The sequence below is a fragment of the Trichoderma ghanense genome, assembly GCF_004382785.1.
Source record: "Trichoderma ghanense strain CCMA-1212 chromosome Unknown scaffold_7, whole genome shotgun sequence".
Lineage (NCBI taxonomy): Eukaryota > Fungi > Ascomycota > Sordariomycetes > Hypocreales > Hypocreaceae > Trichoderma > Trichoderma ghanense.
This window is the reverse complement of record NW_027395670.1, coordinates 664,982-687,379: the sequence shown is the minus strand read 5'-3', so window position 1 is coordinate 687,379 and position 22,398 is coordinate 664,982. Positions and strand designations below refer to the sequence as shown.

The window sequence follows — 22,398 nt, the reverse complement described above, 5'->3', positions numbered from 1 at the left end:
CCAGAGACGGAGAGCAGAGTACCGCTCCATGGCAAGGCGACGCCGTGATGAACCCGCGCCGCTGGAAATAAACAAGGAGCTTCGTTGGGGCCGATCAAATGACCTCCAATCTCGCTCCCTCTCCAAGCGGCCATCAGAAGTACCGACCGGATCGCCGCCAAAACAAAACGGCTCGCATCTTGCTGGTGAGAAGCTTCACACCAGGACACAATCTGAACAGAAACAGGACAAGATACCTACGTGGTACGGGGGTCACAGTCTAGCAGGTATCTTCGTACTTTCGCACTTGTGCCGGAATTGAAACATGGCAGGACTTCCTAATGGGATGGTCCATACCGCAAGGGGGCTAGAGACGCTTCAAGTTGCTGCTCCTTGGGGATTAGTGACAGCGGGGGCCCCTCTCGCGTTTGAGCAGCGTCGCGTGCGAGTGCCTTCGCTTATGCAGCAGGTGGGAAGAGATCCAATGGATTTCGATACGCTCTCAAGTGAAGAGGCTGCTGAAAGGCATCACACAAGTACCAAGAAAGGTACCGGTATCGACGCGAAGTCGACTTGATCCCAGGCTCAGGTCGCAGCTGTTCGCAGAGTACCCGTTGCGCGGCTGTCTGTATTGTATGTATACAGGGCACATGTCCAGCGACTCCCATGAACAACTTCACGAACTGGTGAGCGCCCGCGGGCCCCGGCATTTCACTGGCCCGTGGATCCCAGAGCGACCCCCGGCAACAAGCACAATTATGACGAATAGGAGCGCGGCAACATGTGCCCCGGGAGCGCTGGCTGCGTCCGATTGTTGCTGTGCTGGCACCAGGACGGGCGCCCTGGCCGGGCCCTCATCTGCACCTTTTCGTGTGGGTGTAGGAGCATAGTATGTTGACCTCGTGAAGGCGTATCACGGAGGTACTCAGCGCGGCGATTCGGATGTACACTCGGCTCGTCCAGTTCACGGCTGCTGCGAGTACAAGCAGTGTGTGTGGTGTCCTCTTGCGCAAGAACGTGCGTAAGCAGAAGGGACAAGACACGACTTTGCATTGAAACGTCGTCTGCCCGTTTTGATAAAGAGGATCGAGCGCAAGGTACATGTTGGTGAAGCCGGAGAAGCCTCGACGCCAGCGAATACACAGAGACGGACTTGCACGTGTTACCTGCTGGCATGAGCACGGGTGGACGATGAAGAAGTGCCTGTCCGTCATGATGCCTGTGAGCAGTGCTGTATCGGCTCAGGATATGGCATGGATGATACATATCCTCTCAGTGATCCAATTCTTGCCGTCGAGGACTTGGATAGGCAACAGGCATGCCGCGGCAGCAGACCACCGAGCCGCAGCTGCTCAACGAAGCACCCTTGTCGAAAAAAGAAAGACTAGAAGGACAATCAGAGAAGAGAAAAGAGATTCATCTCAGAAAGTGGCCTCTCGAAAATTTCGATTCTTGTGCGCTTCCCGTGCATCCTTGTCGGCCACGCAAATTGGGCAATTTGAGCGTGACAAAAGGAAGTTCTGCGATAGATTCCAGGCCCACTTGATAAATTGCAGAGCCCGGAGGGTCCCCTTTTTTTCCCATGATCTCTGCCCTTCTTGCCTTCTTTTTTCCTGGAATAGTGTGGCGCTACCTTAGTACTTCCCGTCAGGCGCTGCCCACGTTGTCAAGTACAGATACCGAGTAGCAGGACTAATTGTGCAGCAGGAGAGCTGGTACAGCTACCTGCGTGCGGCTGCGGCAGGCGGCGTGGCGCTGGGTAGCGGTAGCACTGCGGCACGGGCTTCAGCACCTGTAGGTACTTGTACTCGGACTCGCACTTTTGGTTCCTGAGGCGGGAGGTTGGGGAGAGAAGCGAGCAGATGAGCAGCTTGACGACGGAGGCACCAGACATGTGCATATCGGCGTGGAGTACAATGAGAGCTACAGAGGACTAAGCCTGAAGCTACTGCACGGTCGTCGACAGAAAGTGCGGTCAACCGGCGTTGAGCAGCTGCACGTCAAGTACTAGAGGTCACTGAGCTTGCGGGATCACGTACCGGTACTTGCGCCGCCCGCCGTCGACGCCCACAAGAGCGAGGTTGGCTGCCAGCTCCAAAGGGTCACGATGGCCATTTTTCTTAGCACAGCTCGCAGTCTGTCAGCGTTTGTGCATCTTGCTCGTCTGCATGAGCTTCGTACCACCGCTTGGCTCCCTCATATCGTAGCAGCAATCAATCACAGCGGCCAGAGAGTCGCCCATTCATGCGAACGGCGGCGGCGGAGCCAGCTCGGATCCCTGCCCTGTCGAGCCCATGGCATGACCGACCACCGGCGGCGGCCCTGCGGTCACCCCATGATATGTACATGGCTAGAGCTGGCCTGGACTGCTCGCTTTTTGGGCTGCTGCAGGCTCTCGCAGGCTGTGTGGATTTCGGGTGCAAGTATTCGCGGGTTGTGATACCAGGACGACTGACGGAGGAGAGCATCAGTCAATGGTTTCTTCTCACCTTGGGTATCGTAATCCCGTCAGTGGGCTTGCACCGGCCGCGAAGACGCACAAAGCGATTAGTCAGAAAGGGAAAAGGAAAATAAAACTTCACGATAAAACCAGACGAAATGCACGGGCCGGGAATACAGCGACAGTTGGACGTAAGGTAGGTACTTCGTACCTGGTACACCCGCCGCTCATCACTCCCCCGTCCTCCGTCCTCCTGCACCCTCGTTTTCGCCCTCTCTGGCTGGCGCTCTGAAGCTGCAACTGACCATCGCCCATCTTTTCCAGCCCCCTGCCGGCACCCTCGCCCAGCCTGGCCTGGCCTGTTTCTGCCGCTGCTCGTTCTTTGGCTCGTCTGCGACACGCGCTTCAACCCCCCCGGCTCTCACCAAAACATGCGCTGCTGGTGCTGGTGCTGATGCTGATGCCCTCCAGAGTCTGTCCTGTCTGGTGCTCCGTGCTCCGTACCCGCAGGTTGGCTGCCACCAGCCAATGCAGCGGCTGTCGAGCGCTGGCCGTTGCATTTCGTCTCTTGTCTCCCCGCGAAACAAAAGGCAGGGAATAAGAACGGAAAAGGAAAAAGGAAAAAAGGAAGAGAAAACTCACACCCTGGCGATGCCCTGACCCTCTTTTGCTCTCGCTGCTCCTTGCTCACCAATCCTTTCGTTCGCCCTCTGCCACTTTTCCGACCTCTCCCTCTCTCATCTCTGCCTCATCTCTCTCTTCCACCTCATCTCATCTCTCTCTCTCACACAATCTCACTCACCTGCTCATCATCATCATCAGCCCTCTTCAAGCACAGCACCGCACAGCACCACGATCCCGCGGTGCCCGTCAACCCTCATCTTGTCCTTCGTATTGCCAAGCCCAATCCAGCCAGGCCCAACTGCTGCTAATTTAGCGGTCCGGGGTCTAGCCACTGTTGGCAGTACCTCTCCGGTACCTCGAGCGCCTGAAAGTACAGTACCAACCCCCCTGGCCTGGGCCGTTGACACTGCAGAGCTCCCCTTTTCATAACCTCCAAGCCTATCCACTTTGCAATCAATCCTCACTTCAGTCACTCCTTACACTGACCTCCTTTCGGCTTTTTCTCCCCCATCTTTTCTTTTTCTTTTTTTCCTTTTGCTTTTTCTTTTTTGGAAGTTCACGACCTCGAATTATCTCCCCCCAAGCATCTCTGTAAGCGCCCGCTCCGTTCACAAACATCAACCTTCGACGAGCCTCGACCAGCTGCCGCGATTTCTCTCTCCTCTGTCCCCCTTGGCCGACCTGAATGCCACGATAAACGATCCGTAGCTCTGCGATAGAGCTCATCTCTTGCGGGCCAATAGGTGTCGTCTTTCTGCCGTCTCTGCTCTTCTCTCCAGAGAATTCGACTGGTCGTTTCTGTCCGCCATTCCTCGGCCACTTGTCGAGCTGCGTTGCGCCCTGATTGATAGCGCCGCCACGCCCCGTCTTAGTCGTGAACTCTACCGGCCGGCAGCATGACAGCCACCGTCGAAATGACGCTGCGGCAACAGCCTCACGGCACCATGGCGCTCGAGGACCGCTTTGAGGTGGTCAAGGAGATTGGCGACGGCAGCTTTGGCAGCGTCGTCCTGGCTCGCACCCGAACCGCGGGCGCCGCCGTGGCCCGCCGAGGCACTCTTGTAAGACACCCGACAGCAGACTGACCTGACGCTGGACTGGATCGAATCCCGATTGCTGACGCACCCCCAAGGTTGCCATCAAGTCCATGAAAAAGACGTTCGAATCGCTCTCGCCCTGCCTCGAGCTGCGCGAGGTCGTCTTCCTGCGCACCCTCCCTCCGCACCCCCATCTCGTCCCCGCCCTCGACATCTTCCTCGACCCCTTCACCAAGAAGCTGCACATCGCCATGGAGTACATGGAGGGCAACCTGTACCAGCTGATGAAGGCCAGAGACCACAAGTATCTTGACAACGCCAGCGTCAAGAGCATCCTCTTCCAGATCATGCAGGGCCTGGAGCACATCCACTCCCACAACTTCTTCCACCGCGACATCAAGCCCGAGAACATCCTCGTGTCCACCTCCGCCCACCAGGACACCTCCAACTCCTTCCGCCGATACTCAGCCCTCGTCACACCGCCCTCGACCCCTCCCACATACACCGTCAAGCTGGCCGACTTTGGCCTCGCCCGCGAGACGCACTCCAAGCTGCCCTACACCACCTACGTGTCCACCAGATGGTACCGTGCCCCCGAGGTCCTGCTGCGCGCCGGCGAGTACTCGGCGCCCGTCGACATCTGGGCCGTCGGCGCCATGGCCGTCGAGATTGCCACGCTCAAGCCCCTCTTCCCCGGCGGAAACGAGGTCGACCAGGTGTGGAGGGTCTGCGAGATCATGGGCAGCCCCGGAAACTGGTATAACAAGGCCGGCGCCCGCGTCGGGGGCGGCGAGTGGCGCGAGGGCACCAGGCTGGCCTCGAAGCTGGGCTTCTCCTTTCCCAAGATGGCCCCCCACGCCATGGACACCATCCTTCAGTCGCCCCAGTGGCCGCCTGCCCTGAGCCACTTTGTCACCTGGTGCCTGATGTGGGATCCCAAGAACCGTCCCACGTCGACGCAGTCCCTGAACCACGAGTACTTTGCCGACGCCACGGACCCGTCACGGCCCAAGTCGTCGGCCTCCAAGATCCTGGGCCGCAAGCAGTCCGATCTCAGCCGCACCTCCAAGGAGGGCCTGGCCCCTTCCAACTCCGTCTCCAAGCCGTCGTGGTTCCGCAAGTCCCTCATCGGCCGCAGCGACATTCCCGAAACCGTCGTCGTGGCCGCCTCCCAGCAGTCTCCCGTCCAGACCTCCAGCACCCTCGATGTCTCGTCCACCAAGCAAGCCGCCAAAGCCAAGCGGAGCACGTGGGCGAGTGGCTTGTCGGGAGTGGCGCCGATGCCGATTCTGCCCTCCATCAAGCCCATTTCGCCCCTTTCCGACGCCGTGACGGCGCGTGCCAACAGCAACGCCGACAGCCAGGACAAGTCCAAGAAGCTGGGCCGACAGCTCTCTGTAAACTCCAGCAACAACAACTACACCGAGATGCACCGCGCCCAGGCCGAGCGTGCCCTGAATGGGCAGTCGGGTCTTGCGTCCCCTCCTAGCGCCCACAAGGAAAGCTTCTTCTCCCACCTTCGCAAGCGGGCGAGGCGCTTCTCCGGACGCCACCAGACCCCCGTTTCCCCTGCGTATGACGACATGGAGGCGCAGGTCGGATGCGGGCCCTGGAACAGCAACCGGTCCTCCATGCTTGTCGACCAGCAGGTGAACCCCGTCCCCAAGGCCGAGGGGTACGAATCTCTGGACAAGACCCTCAGCGACGTCCAAGGCGCCGAGCCACGCGTTCCCGTGCCGCCATCGCACCAGCTTGCGGCCGCGGGGAAGCTCAAGCGCCACCACTCGCTACCCTACCAACAGCCTAGGTCCGTCGACAACCTGATTGGGGCTGCCCGAAACGGCCCTGTATCGAGCCGCACCCGACGTGCCCAGGCGGCGCAAGGCGTCCAGCAGTACGAGGCCCCCGCCGAAGAAGACGAACTCCTCGACGAGGTCCTCACCTCGACCCAGCGGGCGATGAAGCGCTTGGAGGGAAACGCCAAGTCGCTGCGGCAGTCGGCGAGTAACCTGGGCTTGTCCACGTCGCAGCCGTATCCCAGCCCGTCACCGTCGGCCAACAGCAACCAGCTGCTCTACGCCGATGGCGCCGAGGCCCTGGCACCGAAACCCCTGGACCTCAGCAAGAAGACGGCCAACCAGTACAAGTGGCCCACCCCGCCATACGAGGGTGGTGAATGGAGCGCTTCGGCCTCTGCCAGCATCTGGGCCGCCGGAAACCGTATCTGAAATGAGAGGGAGAAACGACCTTAATCTTCCTCGGGCGGACTCTCTCTCTCTCTCTCTCTCTTCCTCCTCTTTGTTAGCCTTTTCCCTTTTCTTTACCCCTTCTCTCGGACATGTCGTTGAGCGGTGAGGCGGAGGAAAAAGTTCTTATTAATATGGCGTGTACTATTTCTTCTTTTCTTGCATGATACATGGTGTTTTGGTGTTGGATTGCGGCACGCGTTTCCTCGCTCATTGAGTCTTGAGTCGACGGGTCGACCATCATATCGTTTCTTCTCGACATTTCTGCTTGGGGCATAAAAACTCGCTGTTTTGGTTTCTTCTGCGTTATTTCGGCTGGCACAAACACACACACATCGCACACATCGCACACACACTACTCGCTGCTACATACCAGGTACCGTATATCAAACCTTGGGGAGGGTTTCGGAGGCCACGCCTTGGATTTTTTTTACTTTGATTTGACCTCTATATATACCTTTCTTTGTTCTTTTGGATCTGATTTGGAGATTCGCTTTTTGCTTCGATATTGGCATATCTGGACATTTTTGAGCAAAAACTTTGTTGTCATGGCAAGATTCGAAATACCCCCCCGCTTATATAGACTGAAAAACAAGACGGGCGAGCTTGGCTCTCGCCTTGCTTGAAGCCAGATTTACCTCACATATACCTCACATAGTCCACTGTGTATCCTTTTCTTTTTTTTCCTTCTCATTTTTTTTTTTTTTTTTTTTTTTTCATGTTTCTTATACCAACAAGTCAGAATAAGAATTGAAAGGAGTATCTATTCTATTGAAGTAGATTTGAGAGTTGGGGATGGAGTGCGGCGTTTTGCTTGTGCGTCGTTTATTTAGGTATTTGTTCTCTAGGTATGTTTTTAAAAAGTCCCTTGCTTGGTTATTTAAGTTTCGCTTTAGTTGCTTGTGCTCTGTCGGATATGCAAAGATGACAAGGAGAGGTATTTCCTTTTCCAAGATGTTGAGTTGCTGAAATGTAAGGGTTGTTTCTTGCGGGTTTATTCACATGACATCTTTACCTCTCAATATTGCGAAAGGAAATTAGCATAACTTGCTGAATGTATTCCATGTATCGTTTCTCATAACTGAGCTTTCTTTGTTCAAGTTTAGTCTATGGCGTGCCGTTGAGTGTGTCTTATTTTGATGCCCGAAAAGTTCAAGGCCTGCTACAATGGTAAAACCTACTGCATGCCTTTCATTCCTCTTCCCGACTGACCTCACCTTACCTCATCTGTTCTGCTCCATACCTGATGGAGATGCTCCGTCCCTCTGGGCTATCTTACAGCTAATGCAGAGTTGACTCCATATTCGCGCATATCGTACATGTCAATCGTTCGTCGTTGGGATGGCAGGTGGGACGGTTGTGCATTAGCGGTTGGAGGTGATGATCATATGAGGGTGCGGTGACGCTGCGTCTTGCCAAGTCCTTGGGTCTCTTTCTATTTCCAAGTCTTTCTTTGAGGGTTTATGCATCTGGATGGCAGTACCGGGCTTGGTTGGGGCGGTTTGATGTGAAGTCTAGGTGGATGAGTGGGCTCTTTGGTCGTCTCGTTTTTTTTGATCTTGTCTTCCTTGGGAGTGGTCGAGCGGTATGGCTTGAGTTTACGAGTAGATTGGCTGCGTTATGATTCAGCCGGGCAGAGAGAAGACGGCGACCTTTGGGTACGTTTATTGTTCCTCGTAGTGTTGTGTGTGTAGGTGCCTTGTGTATGATCAATATGAAGTTGGAGCCTCATGTCAACTTATGAAGGGAATGTTTGGGGCAGAGGGGGGTGCTACAAAAGTTGAAGAAGTCGGAGTATGGACTTTGCTGAAGTTGGGTACTCAGCACATGCCTTTCCTGAATCTTTGTTTATTCGACTTGGCTATCTTATAGGCAGGGCAGCGCTGATAGTAAGGGGATCGGCCGTTGTCTGTACGAGAGATGCCCATGGTCTGGGTTATGATGCTTGGACGCAGGGTAAGTTGTCAGGTGCTTGTTCAACATGGCTTGGTCGACGACTTTGAAGATGTTGCTCTTGTAGGGCATGTTAGTTGTAGTAAGGATCTCTGGATGGTCAAGTGGATGTAGCTTGATGACTGCCGTCGTCGTTGCATACCTTTTGAGCAAGGCAGTGGACAGCTCCCAATGATACCATTCCCCAATTCTTCCCAGTCTCAGGCAGCCTTCAACGGACTCCACATACAAAATTTTCTCTATATCCCGAAACATTACTTTCTGCGCCGTGTGACAAAACGAGACCACCAGAGAAAAGCATCAGAACGACCGTAGTATTGGCCCTACGATCTCCTTCGCAAATGGACTTGCAGCCATAGGGAGGCAACGTACCTCTGGTCTCATGATGTTGTAGCCCGCTCTGGTTAGTTTTAGACGGCCATAAGAATGCCCGGCACTGAGGAGTAAATGCTTCAAACTCATCACTTTCCTTTTCATCCTGGTCCCAGTTTCGTTGGTTGTCTTGCGTGCCTCTTCCATCTCCTGACTGCTCATCAGTGTTGTCATATGACTCAGCCATCAGGCCCCTGGAAGTCCGAGAACAGGTATCTGGTATAAGCAGTCGCAGAATAGATTCGCCTTCTGCTATGCCCCGGACAAGGAGATGTCGAGACTACGTTGACAGGAAAAGTTCGAATCGTACTTGTCAGTCTTTATAGGGCATGGTTATTCCAAGTCAACCAAGATATGAGCCCAAGAACTGGTGCATCGGGGTCTGGGAGCACGTTAAACTATGGCTTTCATGCTTTTCAGTTTCTCACGGAACTTGGTACCTTTTACGCTGAGCCGTACGGCCTCGACGCAGCATGGGACGATACGTTGCTTTCTTTATGAACAAAGGCCGCAGAAGGCCGCGGAGTCGTTCTAGAGTGTTGTCCGCTGCACCTGTTCGGCTGGTCTTACATGTAAGTGTAAGCGAACAGCAGCCTTACAGCTCGAGGTACGCAACTGCTAAACGACCTTCCGTCCATTATGATCGATGGCCTTTCCTAATGAGAGGAGGCATTCGACCCGGCTGAATTCTCACGGCTGTTCATGATACATGTCCTTCATACGCCGCATCGTCAACTATCTTTCAATCAAGGGAGGGACAAGAGGCAGCGATCGGATCGCATTGAAGACTTCTTGTTGTGAAAGGTTCTCACATGTGGTTTTAGCTTCGTACAGGCTGGTAGTGATGCATGGTAAGATCAGGACACAGGGGCAGGTAGATCTTTGTGCTTTGATAACGCGCATTGATGCTCCTTGGGTATGTCACAAAGCTTTCACCATGGTGTTGCTGGGGGGCGATGGTGTGTCTTTAGGACCGGGGTTGAGAACGTGGCAGCTAAGAGGCAGCTGGACGCATCTTTGCCCGTGTGGCATAATCTCTCCTCTTAGGCAATCCAAGTATGCGAAATGGAATCCATTCCAAGGTCTCTTCGATCCCTCGGCTAGAGGAGGCAGCAATTTTGAGTCTGGATGCTGCTGCAAAGTCCGTGTGTGTGTATTTTGTTGTTGTTGCCTGGCTTACGAGTATACGGCCAAGGGGGGCTTGGCACTGCGTATAAGCTGAGATTTGGAGGAGTTGGGTAGATCCACGTCGAAATCTGGCAGCCTTATTAGCCCTTGTCTGACGCTACTCTGCCACGTCGCCTCTTGACGTCTGTGACTTGAATTCATTGACTGATGCCTCCGTGGATGTTGATGGTGATGACTCTGTAAAGGTAGAGGTATAGGTACATGGAAGGGACCGCATGCACTCCGCGAGTGCCGCGTCTTGGTACAGACACAGCGTTCAAATGTTGACACCAGATGAAAAACGGGGGGGAATCTGAGGCTCTGGGGAACGGACAAGACGGGGAACAAGCGCTGAAGTAAGCAATTTCGAGGTCACGTGGTGGCGCTAAATTCGTCCAGGCGGAGAAACGGAGAGGCAAGAGGGAACCAAGTACTTGCGTGTGAAACCGGGGACTCAGCCGAAGGCAGCCTCGACAAGGAAAAGCGACCTGAGACTTGGATAACCAGAGCAGGGAAAAGGACCGTCAGGCAACAGAATTATTTCAGACGACGGGGCCAAATCTTGCATCTTGTCCCAGTTGTTTGCGACTTATTGGTCTGCCTTGGGACTGCGGGCTGCTCCTTTTCCGGTTGGTATATCTGCTTGCTTCATCGGGACGGGAGTTTCCACGGGAATGGACATCTATATCTGCTGAGGAGCGCGAGCTTGACGGCGTCTGTATGGCCTTTCGGGATATATGTTTTGACTCAGGACATCGACTTCCTTGGACGGCAAGCGTTAAGACGACATCGATTTCTACGACTGTCTTTCTGGGGGCAGTGACGGTTCATCGGCATCTACAATCTACGTGGCATCCGAAGCGACTTTACTCGGCATCTTCATCACCCACCCCCTTGATCAGCGACTATTCTGGACCTAGGCTTCATCCATCAATTGGATTCTCATTCGTGTCTACCATCTTTTGCAGCGGTGGGAGGAGAGTCGGGCGAAGAGGGGGCCAGCAGGTCGGGCATCTCACATGAGCGGTGGTGTGCTCACCAAGAGCTAAACACCAACCGAACCACCATATCTCAACAGGGCGCCTAGATACCACGACATTCCCCGGGGTCCTGGACTGAGATTGTCCGTTATCGAGGGCACCGTGAGCCGGGAGAGATGCAGAACCTCAGTCTGCCGGTGCGCACGAGCGCCAGTCGTCGCAATCAGGAGAGCAGGAGTTACTTTACGAGCTACACGCCGCCGAGCTCGACAGAGGCCATCAATGGACCGGTCAGGGAGCCGGTCAGGGAGCAGCCGCCGATGACCGATCGGTTGATTGTGGGCGTTGATTTTGGCACAACGTTTTCAGGGTGAGTGATGAATATGAGATGGGATGGATGAACGGATGTCTCAAATAGCAGAGCTCATGCTGACACCATACAGCGTCGCTGCCGTATACACATCAACACCAGACGATGTTGAAATCATCAAGACGTGGCCAGGCGGCAACGGCATCACTTCGGACAAGGTCCCGACAGAGATTGCATACAGCTTCCCGCCCAACGCCACGCCCGACACCGAGCCCACGGTAAAATGGGGGTTCCAGTTCAAGCCAGACGAGTCGCGGCTGCGGTGCATCAAGCTGTTCCTCGATCGCTCCCAAAAGCTCCCATTCTATGTCAGTCCGCTCGACACGGCGGCGCAGCTGAAAAAGTTCAACAAGAACGTCATGGATGCAGTCAGCGACTACCTTACCCAGATTTACAAGCACACCATGGACACGCTGACGCGGCGCTATGGAGAGTCGTTTATGGCGTCGACAAAGGTCGAGTTCGTCCTGACGTGCCCGGCGGTGTGGAGCGATGCGGCCAAGAACACGACGCTGCAGGCGGCTGAGCGGGCGGGCATGGGCAGCCGCTCCGAGATTCAGATGATCAGTGAGCCGGAGGCGGCGGCCGTGTATACCCTCAAGGCGATTCAGCCGAACCACTTGAACATTGGTGATAATTTCATCGTGTGCGATGCGGGTGGTGGAACTGTCGAGTGAGTTGATGTCGAACCGCCGTGTATTAAGCGGAGCTAACGAGTATCTGCAGCCTCATTGCCTACAAAATCATATCCCTGAAGCCGCTACGGGTCGAAGAGTCTGCCGTGGGAACGGGCGGGCTGTGCGGAAGTGCCTTTCTGAACTACAGGTTCGAGGAGCATGTCCGCACCAGGCTGGGCCAGGCCCGGTTCGACGAGATGAAGACGAAAAAGGGCAAGACGTGGCAGATGGGCCTGCGGTACTTTGAAGAGTTTGTGAAGCGCAACTTTAACGAGGATGAGCACCAGGAGATTAATGTCCCGTAAGTGGCTTGTTGTATTGATTGCAACGGGCATCTTGACTGACAGCTGCAGCTTCCCCGGTCTTCCGGATGACGAAGAGGCGGGTCTCGACTCGGGGTTCATGGTCATGAGCGCCGAGCAGATCAAGGACATCTTTGAGCCGGTGGTCAAGGAAGTGTGCGATCTGGTGCAGGGCCAGGTGCAGGGCCTCCGAGCCAAGGGCGGCATCGTGTCGGGCATCGTGCTGGTGGGCGGCTTCGGACAGAGCGACTACCTGTACCGGCGGCTCAAGGCGCACTTTTCGAGCGCGGCGCCGCCCCCGTACAGCGAGCGGCCGACGCACGCCACCGCGAGCGCGTCGCACGACGTCGGATCGATCGAGGTGATGCAGCCGGTGTACGCGTGGACGGCGGTGGTGCGCGGCGCGGTGCTCCGGGGCCTGGAGGGCAACATGGTCATTTCGCGCAAGTCGAGGATGCACTACGGCACGTCGTTTGCGACGGTGTACGACGAGGAGAAGCACTCGGTGAGCGAGCGGTACTGGTCGCCGCTGTGGGAGCGGTGGATGGTGTCTGACCGGATGCAGTGGCACATTGCCAAGGTGAGTCCTTTGATCCTGTTTCGTGTTCTTCTTCATCTCTAGGGCTTTTTCTTCCTTGACTTACTGCTTCTCGTTCAATGTCGTTCTTCTCCGCTTTCTGTTCACCGTCATCCTGATACTGACAATCACAGGGGGAGTCGCTTTCTCCCCTATCGCCCATCGCCTTCCACTACACGCGCAACTTCCGGCCCGGCCAGTCGCTCATCGTGACCGACGACCTGATTGCCTGCGACGCCGACGAGCCCCCCGCAGCCTACACGAGGGACCTGATCAACGTGTGCACGCTGACGACGGATCTGAATGCTGTGCCCAGGAGTCTGTTCACCAGGCTGACCACGACGCGAGGGGTGGAATTCGACAACCTCGACTTTACGCTGGAGATGATTGTGGACAGTGCGGGACTGGGCTTTGAGCTCAAGGTGGACGGGGTGCGGTACGGACGGGTGGAGGCCGAGTTTCACTGACGGCGAATTAGACGTGTATTTATACAGTATGTGTATTCGAGCATTGCATACACCAAGATTCATCTGACTCTAGCGATTGTTGAGAGAGAGAGAGATGCAAACCACGTTTCCTTTCTCTTTTCTGTATGTCACTGCTAATTCTGGCTCGCAACGGTTCCCATTTTGCTCGTTAGCACGGCTCAGGCTTGAAGTGGCAGCTAAAAGGGGGGCCAAAGCCGGGCAACGGCCAAAAGCCCCAAATCGCAGACATCAAATACGAAGTCGTGAGGCGGCAAATAGGCGTCCAGCATCTGTCAGACCGTCAACGACGAGCTGCTTATTAACCCCTTATCAGCTTTCCTAGTTCCGAGCCCGAGTCCACTCGAGTTCTGATATGCTGACATATACCGGGCTCGTCCCTGGACCTCGTACCATCAGCTGTGCTGCATTTCCTGCGTATCTGAAGACAGGTCGGCTTCACTTAGCGCCCAAGCCGACCTCCGCCGACTTCAACTCACTCCCACTCAATCTCACATTGCAATTCATTCGGCTTTTACGAATCCATCTCCAGCCGGAAGAATCTCATCAACCATTCATTCTTGCCATGAGTCAGAACCAGGGCCAGACACAGAAACGCTGTTGGAACTGTCGCCGTAAGCAGATCCGCCCGCCTCTACGACTTCTCTTGGCTCTTGGCTCTTGTATGAACTCGCTCATTTGACTGACCAACTTGGTTCGGAACTTGCAGAGCAAAAGATTGCCTGCGACAAGACGCTGCCGCACTGCCGGAACTGCCTGAAAAAGGGCCGCCAGTGCCTGGGCTATGGGCTGAAGCTGTCGTGGCCGCGCAAGGGCGACCAGAGACGGTCTGCGTCATTGCGCAAAGAGCATTATATCATTCCGATCCGGACCAGCGAAGCCAGTTTCATCAATGCGACGAGCGAAGACGTGAAAGCGTCGCAGGAGCAGAGTATGCGGGGACTTGATGGAGTGGAAGAAACGTGTGACTGACGTTGAGCAGCGCTGAGTCGATATGATGCCACGACGTTTGGAGAGGTGTGGTTGACGCGACAGCCGCATTTCAACATGGCGAGGCTGGATCCCTTCCTCGCTTCAAATTGTAAGTCCGCTGCTGCTAATAGTCACCCATTTTCCTCTTCAGCAGAAGAGATGAGATTGAGAAATATGAGTGCTGACGGAAATGCGCTGCAGCATGGAGTCCGGTGGCCCGGCTGGTGTCGTCCAGCCAAAGCTGCGACGACCTCTACGGGCTGCTGGTCAGAATGTCGTTCCAGGACGAGACCCTGCCGTCGCTGGCGTCGAGATACGCCATCAGCGCGCTGTCGTACCAGCACCTGGCCATGGACAAGACGGCCGTGATGCACCAGACGAGGGCGATCCGGGCGCTGCAGACGGCGATTGAGACGGCGGCGCCTTCGGAGTGCATGCAGCTGATGGCTGCGAGCATGCTGCTCAACATCTACGAGGTTAGAAAACCCATATGCCTGCTCGTTTTACGCTCAGAGTATGTGCAACTAACCTTGACAATAAGACGCTCAACTTTGACACGTCGGACCTCAGCTGGTCCATCTTCTTCTGCGGCACAAAGCGCATCGCCAATCTCGTGACAAAGACTGACGACACGTTCTTCGGCGACGAGGCGCTCATCATTGACTGGATCTTTTACCACGATGTCATGTACAAGTTTAGTATTCGGCACTGGCGCGAGAAGAACAGGGATCAGATCCAGCTGGCGTCGCAGAGAAAGGTGCTCTCCAAGGCGGTGTTTTCGCCCGAGAGACAAGTTGTGCGTTCTGTTCCCTTCTTTTCTTTCTTTTTTTTCTTTCTCTCATATTTCGTTCTCTCTGTCTACGTCAGGTGGAATATGAGCTGCTTTACTAACAAACAAACTGCCCCCAGATTGCCCCCATCCTGGGCTGCTCCCTGGAGCTCCTCGACCTCCTCTGCCAAATCATCGACGCCGTCTACGAGCCCGGCGACCCCGACCACCAATCCGAATCACACCTCAAGCTACTCCGGTCCCTGGAGATCCGCTTAAAATACCTGCAGCAGCGACAATCCTCAGTATCCCCCCTCGACAGCCCCGGATCTACACAGGAGACCACCACCGTCGCGGAGCTCTACCGCCTGGCCACCATCATCTACCTCCTCCGGATGGCCAAGGGCGAGCCCGAGAACGCAACGTGCGTGCTGCAGGTCGTCGAGCAGGCCTACGAGGCGCTCAACCGGCTCGAGTACTGCGAGCGGCCGTGGCCCCTGTTCGTCATTGCCCTTGAGGCGCGCTCTGAGGAGCACCGCAGGGATATGCTGAGGGTGCTGGGGAAGTCGTTGGAGAGGAGGCCGTTGGGGCCTATGGCGTTGGTGAATAGGATGATTCCGGATGCGTGGACGCAGCAGGATCTTCGGGAGGGGGTCGATCCGTTTACGCTTTATGGGATGATTATCAGCCGTCACCGAGTGCCGCCTTGCTTTACGTAGGAGAATCAAAACTTTTGGAACCGGTCGTTTTTGGCGTGGAGAAGGACTTTTCTTTGGTGTTTGATGGGGTCTTTTGAAGTATAGGATGCTATGCTTCAGTCTATTTACAACACATCTATCCGAACCAAACCACAAGACCCCTTTCCTCTATTTTGCCATGCTGATTCTTCCAACAGTTCAGTCAGATATCTTCTGTCGTCTAAGGTCACGGAGAAAGAAGCCAAGGGAAAACACAAAATTTGGGAGGGAAGTGAGAAAAGGGGGAAGCCTCGGAAGAAGCCAAACGACACACCATCAGCCAGAAAACCTCCCAACGCAATATTCTCAGGCGGACAAAAAGAGAAGAATTTGGCAAGCAAAGAAAGAAGAAAGAAACCAGTCTGGCGGAAAATTTGGACATCATTCACACGAATGCTCAACGACAGCGGGGTGTTTAAAGCGTCTTTTCCCCTCGCTGCCTACTTCTCCCCCCTAGGCAGCACCAATGACAACCTCGCCAAACAGCTTCTCGCGCTTCATCAGCAGCGCAGAAATGGTGTGAACGCCACCACCGACGCAAACGAGGATAAACGCCCTTTGCATGGCCTTTGTGATGGCCAGGACGGCCGAAGCCCTCAGGTCTCCCGTAATCTCCTCAAAGATGCGACTCTGCGCGCCGGCAATGGCACTTTGAATGTCAGCGGCGGTAAAGTCGGTTCCAGCCAGGGCGGCAGTCAAGTTCTTCGTGGCCTCAGACTGAAAGACCTGGCCGGCGATGACGAGGGCGATGACGGTGCCGCCAATCTGGGAGACGTTCTGCAGGGCGAGGGCGTCGCCCATCTGCGCGGCGGGGACCTTGAGCGTGGCGACGGCATATCCGATCTGAAGCGTGAGGCCGGTGCCGACGGCAGTGACGACGGTGAAGCCGTAGATGTAAGCCGTGGGCGTGCCCGGGTCGAGGTACGCGGTGAGCAGGGCGCTGCCGAGGGTGATGAAGAAGCCCGCGACGGCGAAGATGGGCATGTAGTAGCGCACGCGGGAGAGCAGGTGGCCGGCGGCGAGGTTGAAGCTGACGGTGAGGACGACAAAGGGGAGCAGGCGGACGGCGGCCTCGATGGCGGAGTCGCCGTGGACGAACTGGAAGTAGATGGGGATGAAGTAGACGACGACGAAGAGGGCGGTGATGTTGGACGAGGTGGCGACGTAGAGCAGGAGCTGGGAGCGGGAGCGCAGCAGGTGGACGGGGAACGAGCGGTTCTCGGGCGTCGTGAGGAGGCAGAGCGTCTGCTGGAGGGCGAAGCAGATGGTTACCACGACGAAGGCGACGATGGTGGCGATGGTGCGGCCGTCGTGCCAGGGCCATTGGCCGCCGGCCATGGTGAAGGCCATGCAGAAGGAGACCCAGGCGCCGATGCCGAGGAGGACGCCGAGGAAGTCAATCTTCTTGACGCGCTCGAGGACGGGGACGCCGACGACGGGGTGGACCGAGGGCAGGCCGAAGACGTAGACGGGGGCAAAGGCGCCGCCGACGATGAGGTTGATGTAAAAGGCCCAGCGCCAGGTCGCGCTCGACTGGACAAAGGAGCCGCCGACGACGGGGCCCAGGACGGCGCCGATGCCCCAGCAGAAGCCCGTGCCGGTGATGTAGATGCCGCGCTCGCGGGGGGTCGTCAGCGCGGTGAAGTAGTTGAGGCAGCCCATGAAGACGCCGCTGCCGCCGGAGCCGGCGATGACGCGGCCGACGATGAGGGCCGTCATGCTGGGCGCGGCGCCGCAGAGCGCGGAGCCGACCTCGAAGAGGACCATGGACGCGGCAAAGACCCATTTCATGTTGAAGCTGGCGTAGAGCACGCCGTAGAGCAGGATGACGGAGACGGAGCCCAGGGGGAAGCCGGCGCCGATCCAGGCCAGCTGCTCGACGTGGCCAAAGGCCTCGACCACGGCGCCCTGGACGTCGGCCGCGATGGTGGTGTCGAGGCCGTAGATGAAGGTGCCGATGTAGAGGGCCGAGCAGACGAGGAGCCAGCGGAGGCCGCGGACGTTGCGGGAGGCTGGGTCCTGGTCGGAGGGGGGCGCGGGCGGCGTTGGGCAGTCTTCGTCCGAGGAGGACGGGAGGGCTTCTTTTTCGGGGTCCATTGGTGATGATGGGGGGAGGTGGGAGGGTGGTGTTGAGACGGTCATTGTTGAATAGGGGCTGCTTGGAGCGGAGGTCGAGATGTCGTCGAGGAGTTGATGATGTTGATGTTTGATGTTGATATTAGTTTCGGCGCTTGATGATTGCTTCAAGTCGAGATGGAATGTTTGGATTCGAGATGCTTTCGAGACTGTGTATATGCCTACTTGTATTTATAGTTGACAACTTATATATACAAGTAGATATGAGTCGAAGCCGTCCAGTAGTCAACAGACGATGCTCCTTGTAGGCAGGTGTAAGTCAACCACCAGCAACAAGTATAAAGAACGCAAGCAACCTCAAACAAGAGGACACCCTCCTCCCTTTTAAAACACCCAAGGGGATATTCAAGCATCGTGGAAATACCCAGAAAGGAAAAAAAAAAGAAAAAAAAAACCCCTTCGGATCGTGAAAGCGGTGGAATTTGTCAGCCCCGAGACGAGGTCCCAGCCATGCGCGGCGGCCCTACAAGCATATACTAGCATTCCCGATTGACAATCGGCTGGTTAGATGAACTCCATAAGGGATCCATAACGGCTGGGCTTGTAGAAAGTTGATGAGAAATGAGCATTAGTAGCACGGTGGTGTGTAGGGCATCATCAAGCATACGGGGAGGGAACCCCAACGGACCAGATATGCTTAATCCACAAGCCCGGCTTCACGATCCCGAGCCCCGCCAAAGAGAACCCCAATATCAAAGAGTTTTCGACCAATTACGATGCAAACATGAGATGCCGGGCTGGGAATCCACAGGGGCTTGGGTGAGAATCTTTTTGCGAGGAGGACAAGGGCTAGGACTGATGGGGAAGTGGGTGGGTGGTGAGAAGGAGAGTGTTGGAGCAAATAGTTGCCGTAAGAGGGTGCGTCTTAGAGAAGAGTTGCTTTGAACAAGCAGGGCTGGCAACGGATACTTTAGGGGGGGTAAGAATTTGCGAATTGGGGGTTTGTAATATCAGGATTGGTGGAGTGTGAGTTGGGGTTCTACTTGAAGGGACTTTCACGAATTCTTTGCTTCGTTTTGGGGATTGTTTGAGGAGAGATGCCATCTTCGGAATCCGCTGTAGCAATGGGAAAAGACGACGAGGGATTGCTCACTACCTAGAAACGCTCTCCTCGGAATCCCCACCAGGTGCGAAGCTATGAGAATTTCTCACTTCGAGTCTTGCCTTGATCCATTTCATTCGTCACATTTCATTCTTTTGTTATCGCCGTTCTTTTTTTTCGGATTTTATCAAGAGCCCAAGCTTCGGCACTCGGCCCCGCCCGTTTCGGCCTCAAGCCGGACTTGTTTCTGTCTTTTCTTTTTAGTTGACAGCTTCGACTCTAAGTGCCGAAAGGCCGATATCATAGTCTACGGGATTCTATATGTGTATGAACGTAGGCAAGTGGTTCTACATATCACTTTTGCGTCCTTGCTTTTTCTTCTCCTTTTTTTCCTTTTCTCTTCTAAATTTTTCTAAACTTGACATTGAGTGACGAGTTCCGCTGTGGGGGAGCTACTTTGTGAATTCTGACTGTTTTCTGTTTTTTTTTTTTTTTTTTTTTTTTTTTTTGGCTTGTCTCTTGTGAGGATTGCGCAAGTTGATCTCACGGATATCCGTACGGCACCGGATCAAGGACAAAGGCGTCATCAGCTTAGATCCTCCCTGTTCTTCTGCTTCTTACGAATGCTCTATCCCTTACTTACTTCTTACTCCGTTGATGATTAATTGACTTTATTCCGAGAGCGGAGCACACAGAGAGTTCACGCGCAACTGCACGAAGAATGTTTTGTCTCGTCTGTCGAATGAAGTCGTATCGAAGGCGTATTGAGATAAGGAAACATTGACGAATCAAATGGAACCAAAATAAGCCCTGCAAAAGAAAAGAAACCCCGGTCCCAGTGGAGGTGTCTTGCCGGGTACCGTTTGCCGTCTTTGTCGATAGAGACACCATTTGCCCTTTTCAGATGGTCAAATTTTGATGTGTATATCCACATCTGCTGCAGCGATTACCAAGATATATTGAACTTGGATCTGGATTGACCGGTATCGACTATCATTTTTACGAGGAATAGTCTCTTGCAACGTGTGTTGGCGAGTAGATGTGAGATGTGATGGAGATTGCAGACGGAAACTTGGCCGTCTGAAGTGATATAACTTGGAGTCAATCGCATAGCGCAGAATGACATGGTCCATCTATTGTTTCCTTCCTCCTTCTCTCTCGTCATTTCCTCCAGATTTTCCTCGGCTGTACATCATGATGGAGTTCTTGGGTAGAGCCAATCAGCAATTCAATGGATATCAGAATGAATGTATTCGTAACCAGTCCAAGTTGCGCCCGTGAATGCTCAACAATCAGCCTCAGATACGTGCAAACAAGCCAAGAACAACAAACACGAAGCCTCACAAATCGGGCACGCAATCTAGCACCTGCTAAGCAGTACCTTCCAGCACCACGGTAGCTCTCCAGGATACCCAAGTACCGCACTAACAAGCCCAAAACAACTTCAGCTCCCCCCATATTGTTTAGTGCGGGGGGGATTTTTTTCCATGCGCGACAACTCTTTTGGAAAAAAAGAAAGAAAAAAAAAAAAGAAAAAAGAAAAAAGAAAAAAGAAGAACCCCAAACGCATATGCAACCGATTTGCACGGCATCTGCCCTGTCATTGGCGGAGCATCTTGTGTTCTTGTGCTGTTGGTGATTCTGCTCAGCCTCGTCTTTCTGTTGGATTGTTTGGTGTTGTTCTTCCAGTGAGGGAGTGGGTGTGTGAAGGGATCTGAGTCGACATCTGGCCCGTTCGTGATAGGCCTCATCGACCTGAGCCTCAGCCTTGGCATCTCGACCTCAAACTCTCCTCTCGCCTCGTCTTGTCGAGTTTCATCTCCTCTCACCGGCCTCGCCTAGACTCTGCTCACCTCACTCGTCCCCATTGAGATACATCAACAACAATATCATCATCATCACCATCATCATCAACAACCTCGTCATCATCATCATCATCATCATCATCATCAACAACCTCATCAGCACACCATGGACTCGGACGACCGCATCTCCCTCCTCCTCGCCTGGGCCACCTCCAACGGCGCAAGCCTCCACCCGTCCGTCCAGATCTACGACGATCCCACCACCGGCCTCTCCTTCCGCGTCTCCCCCTCCTCCCCCTCCCCCATCCCCCCCTACGAGCCCATCGTCAGCCTTCCCACGCACCTCTCCCTGTCCTACCTCAACGCCCTCCACCCCACGCCGTCCTTCCCCAAGTCCTTCCTCGCCAAGTCCCCTCCTCACGTCGTCGGCCGCCTCCTCCTCATCAAGGAGTTCCTCCGCGGGCCAGAGTCCTTCTGGCACCCGTACATCCAGGCCCTGCCCCAGCCCGAGGACGTCGACGACTGGGCCCTGCCCCCGCTGTGGCCCGAGGAAGAGGCCGAGCTGCTCGAGGGCACAAACGTCGAGATTGGCCTCGACAAGATCCGCGAGGACCTGGGACGGGAGTTTCGCGACGCGCAGAAGCTGCTCCTCGCTTCCAACCAGGATGCCGAGGACGACTTTAGCAGCCTGCTCACCCGCGAGCTGTACCAGTGGGCGTACTGCATCTTCAGCAGCCGCTCGTTCCGGCCGTCCCTCGTCCTCTCGCAGGACCAGCAGCGGGCTCTCCCGCCGGGCGTCTCCGTCAACGACTTTTCCGTGCTGCTGCCGCTCTTTGATGTCGGGAACCACGACATGACGGTCCACGTGCGCTGGGACGTCGTCACTCCGGGAAACCAGGCGGGCGACGCATCTGCGGGGGACTCGGCCTCGGCCGTCCAGCTCAAGGTCGGCAGGGAGCACAGGCCAGGAGAGCAAGTCTTCAACAACTACAGCCCCAAGACCAACGCCGAGCTGCTCCTCGGCTACGGCTTCATGCTCCCCGTCACCGACTCCCTGCACAACGACTACATCCACGTCCGCAAGCGCACGGCGCCCTCTTCGACGCCCTCGTCGTCTTCGCCTTCGCCTTCGCCCTCCCAGCCGGGAAGCACCTCGCCAGACGAATACCTCGTCTCCCTCCGCCCCATCTCCCACCCGTCCTCCCTCCTCGCCGCCTCCAAGCAGACCCTCGCCGTCTTTCCCCGGGGCCTCCTCAGCGCATTCACGCACGTCCAGCACGACATGGTCTGGGACATTTTCCTCACCCTCCTGCAGCACTCTTCCGTGCCGCTCATCAAGCTCATCCCGCTGGACAAGAACACCTTTCCGTCCGAGGAAGAAGCCGTGCGTCAGCGCCAGGAAAAGTTCTTTTCCGGGCAGGTCAACGACGAGTGCCGCGATTTTCTGGAGCAGACCATTGCGATTATCCAGCATAAGGTCTTGCAGGAGCTCGAGAGGCTGAACGAGACGGACATGGAGGTCGTGGGCGAGGACGCGGAGCTGCTGTCGCCGAATCAGCGGCTTGCGCTCGAGTACAGGGAGAGGTGCAGGATGGTGTTGGAGAATACGCTCACGGCCATGGGGGAGGATGAGTTTATGCAGGATGACGGGAGCGATACGGCGTGAAGGTTGGTGGTGAGGATATGTTATACGCACGATCGTAGACACGAGCCCCTCTTTACAAATTT

General features: G+C 55.4%; 6 protein-coding genes across 6 annotated transcripts; 5 read left to right on the top strand and 1 right to left on the bottom strand.

Annotated features, from left to right (window-relative positions):
- Nucleotides 1-3,938: 3,938 nt before the first annotated feature.
- Nucleotides 3,939-6,308, top strand: CCMA1212_006373 (Sporulation protein kinase pit1; the record flags this gene model as incomplete). Its single annotated transcript, XM_073703596.1, has 2 exons — nucleotides 3,939-4,104; nucleotides 4,176-6,308. The coding sequence occupies exons 1-2, from the start codon at nucleotides 3,940-3,942 to the stop codon at nucleotides 6,306-6,308; spliced, it is 2,298 nt and encodes a 765-aa protein (XP_073557878.1). The 5' UTR covers nucleotide 3,939.
- Nucleotides 6,309-10,974: 4,666 nt separating this feature from the next.
- CCMA1212_006372 (Heat shock 70 kDa protein 12A) lies at nucleotides 10,975-13,191 on the top strand (the record flags this gene model as incomplete). The annotated part of the gene is made up of 5 exons (XM_073703595.1): nucleotides 10,975-11,168; nucleotides 11,242-11,841; nucleotides 11,895-12,146; nucleotides 12,199-12,727; nucleotides 12,859-13,191. 5 exons carry the CDS (start codon nucleotides 10,975-10,977, stop codon nucleotides 13,189-13,191), a joined length of 1,908 nt encoding a protein of 635 aa, XP_073557877.1.
- A 583-nt stretch (nucleotides 13,192-13,774) lies between these two features.
- On the top strand, nucleotides 13,775-15,669 carry CCMA1212_006371 (uncharacterized protein; the record flags this gene model as incomplete). The annotated part of the gene is made up of 6 exons (XM_073703594.1): nucleotides 13,775-13,823; nucleotides 13,919-14,140; nucleotides 14,192-14,290; nucleotides 14,383-14,657; nucleotides 14,723-14,977; nucleotides 15,091-15,669. The coding sequence occupies 6 exons, from the start codon at nucleotides 13,775-13,777 to the stop codon at nucleotides 15,667-15,669; spliced, it is 1,479 nt and encodes a 492-aa protein (XP_073557876.1).
- A 411-nt stretch (nucleotides 15,670-16,080) lies between these two features.
- CCMA1212_006370 (uncharacterized protein) lies at nucleotides 16,081-17,790 on the top strand (the record flags this gene model as incomplete). Its single annotated transcript, XM_073703593.1, has 1 exon — nucleotides 16,081-17,790. One exon carries the CDS (start codon nucleotides 16,081-16,083, stop codon nucleotides 17,788-17,790), a length of 1,710 nt encoding a protein of 569 aa, XP_073557875.1.
- Nucleotides 16,141-17,829, bottom strand: CCMA1212_006369 (Efflux pump roqT; the record flags this gene model as incomplete). Its single annotated transcript, XM_073703592.1, has 1 exon — nucleotides 16,141-17,829. The coding sequence occupies one exon, from the start codon at nucleotides 17,827-17,829 to the stop codon at nucleotides 16,141-16,143; it is 1,689 nt and encodes a 562-aa protein (XP_073558094.1).
- A 3,007-nt stretch (nucleotides 17,830-20,836) lies between these two features.
- CCMA1212_006368 (Ribosomal lysine N-methyltransferase set10) lies at nucleotides 20,837-22,336 on the top strand (the record flags this gene model as incomplete). The annotated part of the gene is made up of 1 exon (XM_073703591.1): nucleotides 20,837-22,336. The coding sequence occupies one exon, from the start codon at nucleotides 20,837-20,839 to the stop codon at nucleotides 22,334-22,336; it is 1,500 nt and encodes a 499-aa protein (XP_073558095.1).
- Nucleotides 22,337-22,398: the final 62 nt, after the last annotated feature.